At 42.7% G+C, this 15,553-nt stretch overlaps 1 protein-coding gene across 6 annotated transcripts in view; it reads left to right on the forward strand.

The window, feature by feature from the left end:
- DCLK2 (doublecortin like kinase 2) overlaps nucleotides 1–15,553 on the forward strand; it is a 156,381-nt gene that overhangs the window by 126,031 nt on the left and 14,797 nt on the right. For all 6 annotated transcript variants that reach the window (XR_012904152.1, XR_331241.4, XM_025185463.2 and 3 more), the window contains 3 exons: nucleotides 1,621–1,740; nucleotides 4,542–4,688; nucleotides 14,995–15,128. Coding sequence is in view for 4 of the 6 variants with exons in the window: in XM_025185463.2 (XP_025041248.2) it covers nucleotides 1,621–1,740; nucleotides 4,542–4,688; nucleotides 14,995–15,128 (401 nt within the window). In the remaining 2 variants the exon portion in view is untranslated. The remainder of the gene's footprint in view (nucleotides 1–1,620; nucleotides 1,741–4,541; nucleotides 4,689–14,994; nucleotides 15,129–15,553) is intronic.

The raw sequence follows: 15,553 nt of genomic DNA on the forward strand, positions 1-15,553 counted from the left end.
ATTTGAAAAGATCGGTGGAGAATGTTTTCAGATATTTTTAAAAGGAAAAAGGAAAAGCATTCATGAATGAAAAGATATGCGACTTTTTAAAATCTCCAGCATGCAGTTTAGTGGATAGGTATCTTGAATTTAAAACAAAAGAAAAAAAGTAAACAAAAACATTAGAATTAACTTATTTTACAACCTTTGAAAAAATTAAAATGGCATTTCCCCACAGATTTTTCAGTATATATAATATAGAGGCAAGGGGGGTGGTGTGTGTGAGAGAGAGAAAAATACAAAAACAAGAATGCTAACTAAAAGCTATCACCTGAAAGTTTTATTGGGAGTCAGTTGTCATTTAACAATGGATAGGGAACAGCCAGCATGGATTTGTAAAGAACAAATCATGTCAAACCAATCTGATAGCTTTCTTTGATAGGATAACGAGCCTTGTGGATAAGGGAGAAGCAATGGACGTGGTATACCTAGACTTTAGTAAGGCATTTGATACGGTCTCACATGATATTCTTATCAATAAACTAGGCAAATACAACTTAGATGGGGCTACTATAAGGTGGGTACACAACTGGCTGGATAACCGTTCCCAGAGAGTAGTTATTAATGGTTCACAATCCTGCTGGAAAGGCATAACAAGTGGGGTTCTGCAGGGGTCTGTTTTGGGATCGGTTCTGTTCAATATCTTCACCAATTATTTAGATACCGGCATAGAGAGTTCACTTATTAAGTTTGCAGATGATACCAAGCTGGGAGGGATTGCAGCTCATTTGGAGGATAGGGACATAATTCAAAATGATCTGGACAAATTGGAGAAATGGTCTGAGGTAAACAGGATGAAGTTTAATAAGGACAAATGCAAAGTGCTCCACTTAGGAAGGAACAATCAGTTTTACATATACAGAATGGGAAGCGACTGTCTAGGAAAGAGTATGGCAGAAAGGGATCTAGGAGTTATAGTGGACCACAAGCTAAATATGAATCAACAGTGTGACGAAGTTGCAAAAAAAGCAAACATGATTCTAGGATGTTGTGAGCAAGACACGAGAAGTCATTCTTCCACTCTACTCTGCACTGATTAGGCCTCAGTTAGAGTATTGTGTCCAGTTCTGGACACCACATTTCAAGAAAGATGTGGAGAAATTGGAGAAGGTCCAGAGAAGAGCAACAAGAATGATTAAAGGTCTAGAGAACATAACCTGTGAAGGAAGACTGAAAGAATTGGGCTTGTTTAGTTTGGAAAAGAGAAGATTGGGAGGGGACATGATAGCAGTTTTCAGGTATCTAAAAGGGTGTCACAAGGAGGAGGGAGAAAAATTGTTCTTTGTGGCCTCTGAGGATAGAACAAGAAGCAATGGACTTAAACTGCAGCATGGGAGGTTTAGGTTGGACATTAGGAAAAAGTTCTTAACTGTCAGGGTGGTTGAACACTGGAATAAATTGCCTAGGGGGTTGTGGAATCTCCATCTCTGAAGATATTTAAGAGTAGGTTAGATAAATGTCTATCAGGTATGCTCTAGACAATACTGTGCAGGGGACAGGACTTGATGACCTCTCAAGGTCCCTTCCAGTCCTAGTATTGTATGAATAACATAAACTTTCCTTCTCTTCTTCACTAAACAGGAACACCTGATTGAGAATGAGGTATCCATATTACGCCAAGTGAAACACCCCAATATTATCATGCTGATAGAGGAGATGGACACGCCAACAGAACTCTATCTTGTGATGGAGTTAGTCAAGGTAAGACAATTTCAGAGAATTTTCTTTCATGTTTATCTACACACAATATGAAGTCGGGGAAGATTCTAGTATCACTAAGGTTGTAGAAGACCTAATCACATAAGCATTTTGATGAGAACTTCCAGTTAATCATGGAAATACTGTTCTTGACAATTGTTCACTTGAACGGAATTAATTATTTTTCACCTGACTCTTATCATAACAAGAATTCCAGATACTTATTGTAAGGCAAGTGTAAAATCTGAAGGGAAATGCAGACTTCTTGTTCTATATTTGGAAATTTTTAAATTACATGGTATATCATCACAACACATACTGTATACATATCACCAGTTTGCAACATTTCTCTCCTTCAGCTTTTTTTAACTTAAGTGTTCACATAGAGTAGTTTAAATCACTTGGTTTGCAATAAATCTAGGCCCTCTAGACAACAGACACAATTACTAAATAACTGAATAAATTACACTTCGCTTCATGTACACAGTCCTCTTTCTTCAGCCCAGAAGTACAAGTCTCTACACTTCAGCTATAAGAGATCTATGGCAAGTGGTAGTAATGTTGCTTATCTTCTGTGAGCTAAACACTAGATGTGCTCTCTTAGAGTTAAATGTTGTGAGCTCTACTTTGCTGGCAAAAGAGAATGATATTACGGTCTTCTGAATTACCAAGCCAAAGACATTATGAAGCTCCTTCATAGATTCATTTTAATGCCTAACATGAACATGTTACACAAACCAGGGTTTTTTGGCGTATTACTCGTGGTGCAATTATGTGCCATTGCACCAGCACAGAATTCACTCTTGGATTTTACTCTTTCCCTATGGAAAAAGGGGCATAGGTGTCATAGGTCTGATTATTTTTAGTTGCTTCTTTTGTGACAAGATAACAAGAAACTTGAGTGTCTGTACTGCCTAAATTAGAATTATAAACCCATATCAAACATGAGGCTTCTCTTCAAATGCTTGATCACGTGTGTACATATGTACAAGAACAATAGCAAACACGCAAATTACTCTATATGCTAAAACAACAGTAGTATACCCAGACTTTATCAGCATGTTAATTAAAAGTACAAATCAAGATCTCAGATTGTATTGCTAGCTAAACATTTCACTGTACTCAAGAACCTTTTCTACACCAGCAGTTGGCTCAAAGCCCATCCTGAGAGTCTGTAGCTGCTGGCTCAGTACCATTGCTTCATTTCTGCCTATCTGTAGAAACTGTTTTTGTGGCAGATGGCTTTTTGTTCTTAAGATACAACTTTTCTTTTTATAATTGTGTAAAAAAAAAAAAGGTCAGTCTTTGCATATACATGCTGAATTGCTCCTGCTTTCACATGTGCTATCATACTTGGAATTCCACCCATGCACTGCCAAGTCACTCCTACACTTGTATCCACAGTAGCCATCATGGTGGCACACAACTGAAATTATTTGCAGCAAGTGGAAATGCCATATACATGAAAATACTTCTTTGCTACTGTTTTAAAAATGCTGTTACAGAACCTATACTGTATATATAATATACTATATTGTAGCTATACTGTAGCTATAATAGATACTGGCAGGATATTGCATAACAGGTATGCTCGAAAACAGTAGGCAGACTCTAGACCATATATTTGCATCAATTACATGTTGGAACTGTACTAAGACTAAGCTAAACTACTAGAGGTCATTCTTAGTCCACAGTAAGAGTGTCCACATAGGGCATAAATGAGGAGTTGATAATGTGCTTTAAATTCATCCCTGGCTTACAGCACACAGACCTCTCCATGTACACAAGCTCCGAATCATGTAGATTATCTAGCAAATAGAATATTAGGAATCATTTAAAAAGGGACAGGGAATAAGATAGATAATTGTATTGCTTCTGTGTAACGCCATGGTACATCCACTTCTTTAATACTGCATGCAGATGTGGTTGTCTCATCTCAAAAAGATCTCTTGGCATTTGAAAATTCAGAAAAGGGCAACAAAAATGGTTAGGGGTTTGGAACGGCTGCCATATGAAGAGAGATTAGTAAGACTGGCTCATCTTAGAAGAGAGAAGACCAAGTAGGGGATATGATAATGTCTATAAAATCATGAATGACGTGGAGACAATAAATAAGAAAAAGTTATTTACTTGTTCCCATAACACAGGGCCAGGGAACCTCAGGCCTGGGGGCTGGATGTGGCCCCCAGCTTGCCTGGATCCAGCCCCCCAGGCTCAGGAGTGTTTTTCTCCTCAGTTGGGGGCCATATCAGTGAGGGTTGGGGGGGGGGTTCACTTGTCAGTGACCCTTGTCACCAAAAAAGGTTCCCCACCCCTGCCATAACAGAAGAATTAGGGGGGGTCACCAAATGAAATTCATAGGTATCAGGTTTAAAACAAACAAAAGGAAGTATTTCTTCACACAACATACAATCAACCTGAGGAACTCCTTGCCAGAAGTTATGAAAGCCAGGATTTTAACAGGATTTTAAAAAGAGCTAGATAAATTCATGGAGGATAGATCTACTATCCAGGATGAGCAGGATTGGTGTCCCCAGCTTCTGTTTGTCAGAATCTGGGAATGAGCAACACCTGGCAGTTCCCATTGTTGGAAGACAGGATACAGGGCTAGATGACCGTTGGTCTGACCGAGTATGGCTGGTAAGTTCTCTTCCCAACATAATATGTGACAGACTTTTGAGCATGTCTCTGGTGCAAGGATGCTAACATACAGTTTTCTCTCAGATCTTTTCAGCATCCTGAGTAGGGTACTGATACCTGATGATTTTTCTTGTCATTCCATTTGATGTTTTCAATTACTTTAGGGAGGAGACCTATTCGATGCTATCACTTCTTCAACAAAGTATACAGAGAGAGATGGCAGCGCAATGGTCTACAACCTAGCCAGTGCACTGAAATACCTCCATGGTCTCAACATTGTGCACAGAGACATTAAGCCAGAGAATCTGCTGGTATGTCACTGATTTTGTCATCCTTTCCATTGCCTCATCCCCCATAAATGTTTGTATGTGACTGTTAAGAAGCCGAGGAGCTGAACAGTCGCAGACCTAGAACCTGAATTTAGAATGAGTGCATACTTAAAATAAGACTTTGCATTAAATATTAATAGACACATGGAAAATGATCTGTGCTTAATGTGCACTCTATTTTCGACCCATCACTTACATTTTGATTGCTGGCTCCGACTTAGATAAACACAAAGCAGGGTTTAAAAATATGTTAATGAATTGTTTACAAATGTAGTGCCAATATAAAACAAGGGGTTTAATCTAGGGATGGTGAGTATCAGTTAATTAAGTAATTGAGTAGTTGGTGGGTAGGAGATGCTCCTGCTGTGGTTCTGCACTTTAAATGTAGTAAAAGCCCAGAGGACTCTTACTACATTTAAAGTGCAGAGCCGCAGTGGGGTTAGCTCCCAGGGGTGGCATGAGTTGGGACTGAAAAGTACCTGAGATCGCTGTGACTCTGCCTCCTCTTCCCCCCCTCCCTGCACCAAGCCGTCTCCCTGTAGCATTACCTCCTGCTCCCCTCCCAGCAACCTCTGATATAGGGACCACGGTGGGAAGTGTCTGGTCATCTACTCCCTCGACTACCCAATAAGCGTATGCTCATCAGGCAGTCAAGTAGTCACTGACATCCCTAGTTTAATCCCTTTCTGAAAATTCTAGGGTTATTTGAATAAAGGCTATGTCTATACTTAAAGCAAAATGAAAAGGTGGCCACAGCACTGATACACTGGCATGTTTTGTCACCAAAAACTGCCTTTTGTTGACAAAACAGTGAGAGCATACACACTACAATTCAACTTTTGTTGCGAAAACACCCAGTTTTGGTGACACAAACTTCCACATCTGCAAGAGACTTTTGTCTCTTCCCCTCCCTTTATTGTAGACAAAGAGCCAATGTGGACTCTGTTGTTTGTTTTGTCAAGAACTGGCTTCCGCCAGTATCCTACAATGCCTGCTCTTCTGCATGGAGAACACTGATTTAAAATTGCATACTAAACATTACTTTGTGAAACCATTAGAATGTTGTATAGGTACTATGCAATCTAAATTAGTAGCAACCATTTAACAATAAGACCTGAAAATTTTCCAACCAAAAAAATACCCATGGCAACTATGAAGTAAGGAAGAGAAAAATAGAGGAGACCATGTTCTTGTCTTCAAGTGTATCTCAGAGCTTAGCTCATGCTAAGTTAATGGTTCAGTGTGCACAGTTTTAGTGGCAGCCTGTGGCATGTCATAGTTGATCCTATTCATTTAATAATAATAATGTGGCAACATCAGGATAGCGGACTGGTTGGAGCTCTGAGTCTACTCTGACATTTTAAGCCCTCATTAGTAAGAGTCAGGTATAAATAGAAACAAACACCCTTTTTGCCTCGAAAGCTTAACAAGATTACTCAACAGATACAAGTCTTATTCGTTCTGATTGACACTGGCATTCGTGTTAAGATAACATAATAGAATTGCATGTTAATGTAAATAATGTGTCAATTGCTTCTTTTACTAACCAGCAATTCAATTCTTTAACCTGAGATCATCCCATTGTCTGATTTTCATTCTCTTTACCAGTCATGTGCTCCTAAATGCAAACTGTCTCTCATCATTGACATATGTGAAGTTACATCAGACAGCACAAAGATTTTCATTAGAGCTGTAAATTATAGCAGGGCAGTGATTTATCAGTGTTGTTCAATTGTTTGAAGAAGTGCAATGATAAATGCAACTTTTGGTGGTGAAGCTGGTATCAGGTACTCCAGCAACATCTGTTTAAATCAAAATGTAGAAATTTTACTTTGAGATCAAAACCTAGATTGATTTGTTTTTAATAGGTCTTCATTGCTTGGGTCTCTTTGGTCATATGTACACATTAGCTTTGATTTATTTAAACAACATGCAGACATCAAAAGCAGCTCATAAAACACCTAGAAACACGCATTTTTCAGGATGCCTAAATCAGAAGGCCAACATTTAGGAGCAGAGGAGTAATCTGACCATGTGTTATCTTCGCATGTATATAACCTGTAATCAGACATTTGCTGAGTTAATCATAACCTGCATAAAACCATCTTAATTATTACTAAAACAATCAAATTTAAACTCTGAGCTTTACCAGTTGCAAGTAGATTGCAATTTCCTCTAATTTATTCCAAAGTTCTGAATATTTTTAAACTATATATTTTTCCTAGCTGATAATTAAGAGCTAAATCATGTCCTAGACCAACACAGCCATGCAAAACATGAGTGGTAGCAAGATAGCCTCCCTAGACACTAGCTTCCAGCTACATGGGGTAAACAGGTGCCATCCCTTGTCCTCTCTGGAGCAAGCAGTCATGTAGTGGCAGTCCCAAATGCATCAGACAGTACTGCTGATCCGTCCTGCAGATAGTAATCTGTTACTGATAAGGGCCAGAGGAATAATGGAGAACTGGGAAGGGGGGGCTGGCTTTTTGTGCTGCTGACGCAGTGGTGCAGCTATGCACTTTCACAGGGCATGTTGTTCATACATGTTCCAGCCAGGAGTTTAAGAGCCTTTAGAATACTATTAAAAGGCTCAGAGCCACTTCCTGTTCCTTCCTTGCTACAGTCAGCTCCCAATGTTAGAACCAATTTAGGTGCCTTACATTTTTCTTGTAATCGTTGGTAAATTTTGGTAAATTTTAAAAATAAAAGTAGTTTAGTGAAATTTGGTGAGTTCACCAAATATTAACGTTTTTTCCCCAACAGTATTTATTCCAATTTGGAATCTAACTGTGCTTATGTCTCTCATGTTCATTTTGCTATGGAAATTCATGTACTCACACAAGGTTATCATCAGAGAGACTCCTTCAATCACACTCTTATCACCATGGGGCTTGTGTGACGGATCGTAATTCAGACATAGAATACTTGTAGCAAGCTGTTTCATAGAATAAGGAAAAATCACAATAGACATCAGAATAATTTTAAACAACATAAAACTGAGGAAATGGCCAACTAGGTCCAGAGGTGAAAGTAAGGCAGTATGGGCTGGTAAAAGCTGGCTAGTGTGCTCAACTGCAGAAGGAGGTGGCACGCTCCCAGTTGGGCTTCCGGAGATTCCTGCAGGCTGCCATGCTAAGCACCAGGCAAGTAAAAGAGGCTGGGGGCACACCACACACCAGTCCAGGACTGCTTGAGTTCCCCTACCCTCCCTAAAGGGCACCCATGCCCTCTACACACCTCCCCACTCCAACCCTCTGCCCTAAGACACCTAGCCCCTGCCTGATTCCTGTACCCCTCCATATACCCCTCCTAACTCTGTTCTGAGCACCCATCTCCCTGCCCTGACTCTCTTCACATGTTCACACCCCTCAACCCTTATTCCTGCACCACCCCAACCCTGACTCTTGCATGCTCCCTCCCAAGCTCCTCCCTGAGCCCCCTGTACTCCACTCCACACTGGGGAGGTTAGAGATCATGTAATTGAATAGTTGTGTAACTGCATGAAATTTTAGCAGTTACATGACTATTCAATAGTCCTTGGGGGTGGGCTGGCAGCCAGTGTGCTCCTGGCCACCCAGTGATGCTGCCTACATATTAGAGGCAGCAGCATGGGCTGGCAGACAGGAGCTGGTCCATGAGGAGAGCCACTGTAAAAACCAGCTTCCAGTGCAGATTGGCTGCCTGCCAGCCCATGCTTCTGCCTCTGACATAGAGGCAGCAGCACAGGGCGGCAGTAGCCCCTGTCTGCAGGGGGTCTGAGCTCCCTATGGACAGAGGCTGCTGTCATGGAGCAGCCTGTCTGTAGCAAGCTCAGGCCCAGAGTGGACAGAGGCTGCTCCGTGGCAGCCTTCCTGCCCCCCCCCCCCCTCCACTGCCCCACTTTATTAGAGGCAGCAGCAGTGGGCGGGGGCAGGGGGTCCTGGGGAGCTTGTGATGGGGGAACTGACTTTTATGCTGACTCCCGCTGCTGCTTCCCCCCACTGCCTCTGTAGGAGGCACCAAGGTGGGGTGCAGGCAGGTCAGTTGGAGCCGATACACATGGGCAGCTGGCTTGAAAGCAGGCTCTCCATATGTATTGGCTCCATCCTGCTCCCTTTATCCTATGCGCTGCTCCTTGTCTATCCAAGACAGCAGCACAGGGATGGAGAAGGCAGGCAGATCTGGTGCTTGTTGGGAGTCACTCCTCCTCCCCCCTTCTGATCACCGGGGGAAAAAAGCATGCTTGTTCAACTGAAAAGGACTATTTTGGAAAACAAAGATATATCTTTAAACCTCTAACAAATAATGGGTATTTTTTTAAATAAAATGCCCTTGACAATTTACATTAAATAGGATGTTCTAATCTGCTTGTAACACTTCACTGAAAACTTGAAAATAAAATGGCCTCCCCATTGAATATCTCTGTTGTGTAGTTCTCATTACTTTTTTCTTTTTTCCTATCACGGTGATTTGATTTTGTGTCCTTCCTGCATGCATAAATATAGCATATCTCATTGTTTATGTTAATAGGGCTATATACAAGTTAGTTGCCATTATTGGAATCCTGAGATTACTTACTTATCACTAGTTTAAGAAACTTAATAATATGTGTTAATAAGTGGAAAATCTTATACAAGGCTATTGGAAAATGAGTGGGTTTTAAAACATGCTGTGATTTGGAAAATAAAAACATAGTTAAAGTAAAGGTTGATGATGGCATGCTAACATAATTTTGTTTAATTTACTCTCTTCCTCAGCTGAATACACAGTAGTAGTTTGTTTGTTTTTACTGTAATCATATTCACCAGTGCAAGCAAACAGGAAGAAGTAGTGTGGACACAGTTATCACTGAGAAACAATGGTTGTAATTCTGGCCACTCTTGATAGGAGTGATTTCTCTCTGAACCTCCTTTCCTGCAAACTCTCTCATGTAACTCTACCCACATGAGTTGTTCCATTGGCTTCAGTACGATTAGTTGCATAAGTAAAGATATGCACATGTGTAAATATTTGCAAGATTGGGGTTTTAGTCATTCTCATTTTGGTCATTATTTCTCACATCAGTGAAGAGAGGGGAAAATTAGGCCCTGTTTGTAGGAAAAACCAAGAGACATTTTGTTAAATAGTTGGCCCTTCAGCTACATAAATATAGATAGGAAAGGTGTCCCTAGCCTCTCTTTGTCCGAGACTGGGAATGGGCGACAAGCGAGGGATCATATGATGATTCCTGTTCTGTTCGTTCCATCTGGGGCATCTGGCATTTGCCACCATAGGAAGGCAGGATAGTGGGCTAGATGGACCTTTGATCTGACCTAGTATGGCCATTCTTATATTCTTAACCTGTCACCTGTAACAGTATTTTCTGTGCTATAAATGGCAGTGCAAGTTATTAAGTAGAGACTTTCATACCCTACCCAGATTAAGAATAGGGTTAAATTATTTAACCATTAGAGGATTTTCATGGCTTTTGATAATTCAGCAATAGAGAAATATACAAGGGGGTCACTAGCCATGTGATGTCCCTCCCAGTGTGATTCCTCCCCCTGCCACCTTTAGCCCAGGAGAGGCCATCTGTAACAGGGTGTAGGCCTGTCAGCCGACGGTCAGGGCAGTGAGTCCCTTATGACCGGCTGAAGTTCTTTTAAATTGTGCTTGGTTCTGTTACAGCAACTGAAGGAGTCAGGTTAAAGCTTAAACAGTTACTATTTTATTGTTACAGGGTAAACTTAGTTGTTAAATGCTACTACTGTGTTACCGATAACACAGCCACTACAAAGGACAGGACAGAAATTACACTAATAAGTTACTTACAGGTACCATGAAACCCTTTTGGTTCTCTGAGCTCTTATTAAATGCATGCAAAATAGACACATAGCAGGTATATATTCTCACCCCTGTGTTCCAGACTTGGCGTGGCCAGCGTCTTTCTCTCAATCCCTCGGGAAGAAGTAGGGCGAGGTTGGGTGTCCCACAGACCTCGGGAGACAATCAATACCTGCCAGCAGGTATAGATGATTGGAGCTCAAATGGGGTGGGCTACTATACCCCTCTTTATACCCCATGGGTCACATAGGCTTCTTCCTGGTCTCAAGTGGCCAATTAGGAAAAATGTCTTTGAATGCCAGGTTTCCCACGAAGGGTGCAAAGCATAATTCACACCTGGGAAAATGCAGACAATGGGCACCTCTGGTATGTGATGGGCGAAGATTCCTCTCCTGGGACAGTGCAGGCATGTCAATTACTGGTACTAGCCATCAGGACGGCGGGAGGCCCTGGGTCGTCAGCTGGCCCATTTACTGTCTGGCTTCTGTTTATGGTAGAGTCAGGGACAGGCAGCACACCTGTGTTCCCAGAGCATCAAAGGCTGACTGCCTTTCTCTTGCTCTCTGGTGGGGGGGGGGGGGACAAGATGGGGTTCGTGTCTGGCTACAAGGCCGCAGATCAACCCCCTTTCCCCGTCAGGCCCTGCCTCTGCCCTGCCCCATTCCACCTTTTCTCACCCCTGCTCCCTCTCCACTCTCCTTCCCTCCCGCCCGGCACTTGCTGGTGGTGACAGGAAACAGAAGCAACCTGGCTCCCAGCTGTGTGTCTCTGCTTCTCTCGGCCACCCCTTCCTGCAGGCCCCCTCCTCCCAGCAACATGGCAAAGACATGCTGTGCTTATGTCATTCCATTTCCTGTCATAGCCAGCGACTGTGGGGATGGGACAGAGCCCTATTACTGGCATCAGGTCCCCCACTAGTCCTATGTGCCTCCTCCCCCCAAAGTTTGGGATCTGCAGCAGTTTCCCTGAATCACTGGGCAGGATGGCTCTGGCAGCTGCTGGCCCCTTAACCCTCCCCGCACAGTGTTGAACAGGGCATGAGAGTCTTTGTGCCCCCCACATGTCATTATAAGGCTTGTTATTAGGGTTGTCAGGTGTCCGGTATTGTACCGGACAGTCCGGTATTTGCACGCTCTGTCCAGTTAAAAAAAGTCAGAAAATACCAGACATGTGCAATGTCCGGTATTTTCTGATTTTTTCCGGCTGCGCATCGGACAGAAGCCTGGCTTGGGCTGGGGGAGTAGCTGGGAGTCCCAGCTGGGAGGTGGGGCTGCGATTGCTGCTGGGAGCCCACAGTTGGTTGAGTCTGAGGAGGAGGGGAAGCCTCCTCCTTGCTCGTGCGTCGCCCGGAGCCTGTGCGGGACAGGTAGTAAGTGCCCAGTCAGTCCTGCTCCCCGCTGGCCAATTTGCTCACCCCTCCCCCTGCTCCCAGCTTGCTGGTTCTCCCCCACTTCCCCTCCTGATCTTACCCGGCCAGCCCCCTGCACCATCCCCTAGCTCTGCTTCCTGCCGGACTGTTCCTCTTCCTCATCTCCCCCGCCCCCGCCCGCTCTGCTTCCCACTCCCCCTTCCTTCCAGCCAGCCCTGTGGCACCTGACCCTCCCCCTCAGCTCTGTTTCCCACTGGCCCGTTCCTCTTCCTCATCTCCCCCAGCCAGCGCCGCTGCATCTCCCCCCTTCCTCGCAGCCCCTAATCCCCCCCAGCTGTGCCCCTCCCCTCCCAACCGATTCCCCCTCCCCCGATATCCCACGGCCAGCCCCGTTCTGCCTGACCCCCCTCCCCCACGACCAGCCCTGCTTCCTGTTGGCCCCCCCCCCCATCTTCCCCGGCCAGCCCCGTTGCCACCCCCCTTTAACTGTTTCCCCCGTTCCTGGCCAGTCCTCTGTGCTCCCACCCCCACCCCCACGAAGCGTGTCTCTGTGTGTGTGTGTGTGTGTGTGTGTGTGTGTGTTTGTTTTAATGACTACCTGGTAACCCCTAGCAGTGATCCAGGTTCTTGGAGTCTTCCCCCCCCCCCAACTTTGAGCGCTCCCCCTTTTTTTCTTCAACAAAATTTTTTCCAGGTTTTTTGGGGGGGGGGGGGGGGGTCAGTATTTTTGTTTCAGACATCCTGAAATCTCATGTCCAGAAATGATTAGAGAAGCTTCCTACAGGAATTGTCTCAGAGGCTGAATGCAATGAGTAGTTTTAAACAGCAGTATTGCTAAATCAGATTTAAGTGCTATTTGTAAGCACAGTGGGCCAATCTCTGTTACAAATTTACTGGTGTAAATGAGAGCAGAGTCTGGCCTAGATTATTCTCATCTGAAACAATAATAAAGTGTCACTGTATAGTGTCACTATATGTATTTATACTGTGTAAAGTTGTGCCTGTATATTTATTCCAGTCACTTTGAGAAGTTACTGTGTATTACTGCCTTGGTGATTTGGAAGATTTACAACAAGCAGTAGCAATTGCTGTTTTATAAATCAACTCTCAGCAATCCAGACAGCAGTTCTAATAATGTTCCAGAGTGTCTGTATACAGTGTAATGTGTTAGAGGACCCTTTGTTGAAGTGGTATGATAATAGTCTTTTCTTGCAATTTTGAATGGCAATTTGAATGTTGTGGAGTTACAGAAAACAGTTGCTAAATGTCTTTGATGCTGTTTTCAGGTGTACAGTTGAGGTTGAATGCATATTATGCATGCAAAAATGTTGCTCTATTTTTAGAGCTGCATTTGAAGTACCCACACAAATGAAAGTGTGTGTGTGTGTGTGTGTGTGTGTGTGTGTGTATTTGTGTACACCTTTCCACATAATACCTTTCCATTCAGTGTGCAGTGACAGTCAAAAAAGCAAATAGAATGCTAGGAATCATTTTAAAAAGGGATAGAAAATATCTTATTGCCTCTATATAAAACCATGGTACTCCCACATCTTGAATACTAAGTACAGATGTGGTTGCCTCATATCAGAAAAGATGTATTGGCATTGGAAAAGGTTCAGAAAAGGGCAACAAAAATTATGAGGGGTTTGGAATGATTCCTATATGAGGAGAGATTAAAGACTTGGACTTTTCAGCTTAAAAAAAGAAGAAACTAAGGGGGGATATGATAGAGGTCTATAAAATCATAACTGGTGCAGAAAAAGTGACTAAAGAAAAGTTATTTACTTATTCCCACAATATAAGAACTAGGGGTCACTTAACACACAATCAACCTGTGGAACTCCTTGCCAGAGGATGTGGTGAAGGCTAGAACTTTAACAGGGTTTTAAAAAGAGCTAGATAGATTAATGGAGGTTAGATCCACTAATGGCTATCAGCCAGGATGGGTAAGAATGGTTTGTCTGGAAATTGGTAAGGGGAAGGATCACATGACAATTACCTGTTGTGTTCCCTCTCTCTGGGACATCTGGTATTGGCCACTGGCTGCAGACAGAATACTGGGCTAGATGGACCTTTGCATTTGCATGTTTAAGTAGTCAGTAAAATATATATATATGGTAAGGAGAGAGTACTTCGCCCAAAGAGTTTCCAGTCTAACGACAACATACCAGTGAAGTGTTCAGGCGGATGACAGGTCTTGAGCAGCTTGAAGGAGACCGAGGCAGTTTTACAGGTCATACGTGGGGATAGGTTCCATGCATAAAGTGGCAACCAGAAAGAAAATACAGACATATTGTGGGACAGGTGGACTTTTAAAGGTGTCAGTGGTAGCTGACGATAAAATATTAGATCAGCTCAGTTGCCAGGAATGAGCAGAGTACTCAAGGGCCTTGAACATGAGGGCGCAAGGAGTTTGAAGTTAGTGTGTTGGAAAAGTAGAAGAGAGGTAACTCTGTGTGTGTGATTTTTTTTTTACATGTACAAATATTGAACATAATGGCTGATTGTAGATGGCAGGGAAGCCACAGAGAAGATATTTGAAAGGCATTTTCTAAAGACCAGACCATAGTGCTCTAGTTTTGCGAACAAGAATTCTAGTCCCATTCCTATACTAATCATTGCTATGGCCTTGTGCAATGAACACCTTGCAAGGATATTATGAAAATTTAATATTTAAGCCTTCATTTAGAGTGTAATCTTCTCTAGGCAGGGGAACTATCATAGACACCTGTCCTTCAGCGTGAGCAATACATCATTTTAAAGCATGCTTAAGATGGAAATTAATAGTATTACTAAAACAATAGGAAATTGGTTCTAAATTTTTTTTCAGGTGTAGGCAGGGATTAGATCTATCAAGAAACACAGCAAATATCTATTTAAAAATCATTTAGATTTATTTCCTTTCTCAAATTGAATCTAATCACATCAGAACTTTCCAAGAGTGAATTAAGGCTCTTCAAGCACAAAGATGAATCGCAGCACGGGAAGTCAAAGCCGTCAAGAATTGTAGAGCAAAACCAATTTCTCTTATCACATTATATCATGTTCCTGCTGTTTTACTCCATCCTGTAATGGAAAAATATCCTTCAATCCCTGTTCTGATTTTGCTTACTCCAGGTATGCGAGTATCCAGATGGAACCAAGTCCTTGAAGTTAGGGGACTTTGGACTGGCCACAGTGGTTGAAGGACCTTTGTATACAGTCTGTGGCACCCCTACATATGTGGCTCCAGAAATCATTGCAGAGACTGGGTGAGGATACAGCAGTTTTCTCTCCTACATTGACATGTGAAAGACTGTTTATTATAAGGGGGCAAATTTTGAACCCCTGGTAAATCTTTGATTCACTGATCTGATTTTTCTAATATCACATTGTCTACACTGTTTCTCCTACATAGCACAATTGTTGAAAAGTATTTTTGAGAGCTGTGAGACCATGATGTAAATGCAAGGCGTTTGTTCCACTTGCAGCGCTAGAAAAATGAACAATGTGACATGCTTTGATTTACAGCATTGTTATTCATGTATTTAAAAAGAAAAGGCTTGGTTCTTCATTTTAGTGTAACTCATTCATGTAGGGGAGTCAAGTCCTAGAATCTTTCTCTCCAGTTTGGCAGTGTCTATGCAGAGGCAATTTGTCCACTGTAGCAGGAGATGGAAAGGATTTTCCCATCTCT

Source organism: Pelodiscus sinensis, chromosome 5 (genome assembly GCF_049634645.1).
Source record: "Pelodiscus sinensis isolate JC-2024 chromosome 5, ASM4963464v1, whole genome shotgun sequence".
NCBI lineage: Eukaryota > Metazoa > Chordata > Testudines > Trionychidae > Pelodiscus > Pelodiscus sinensis.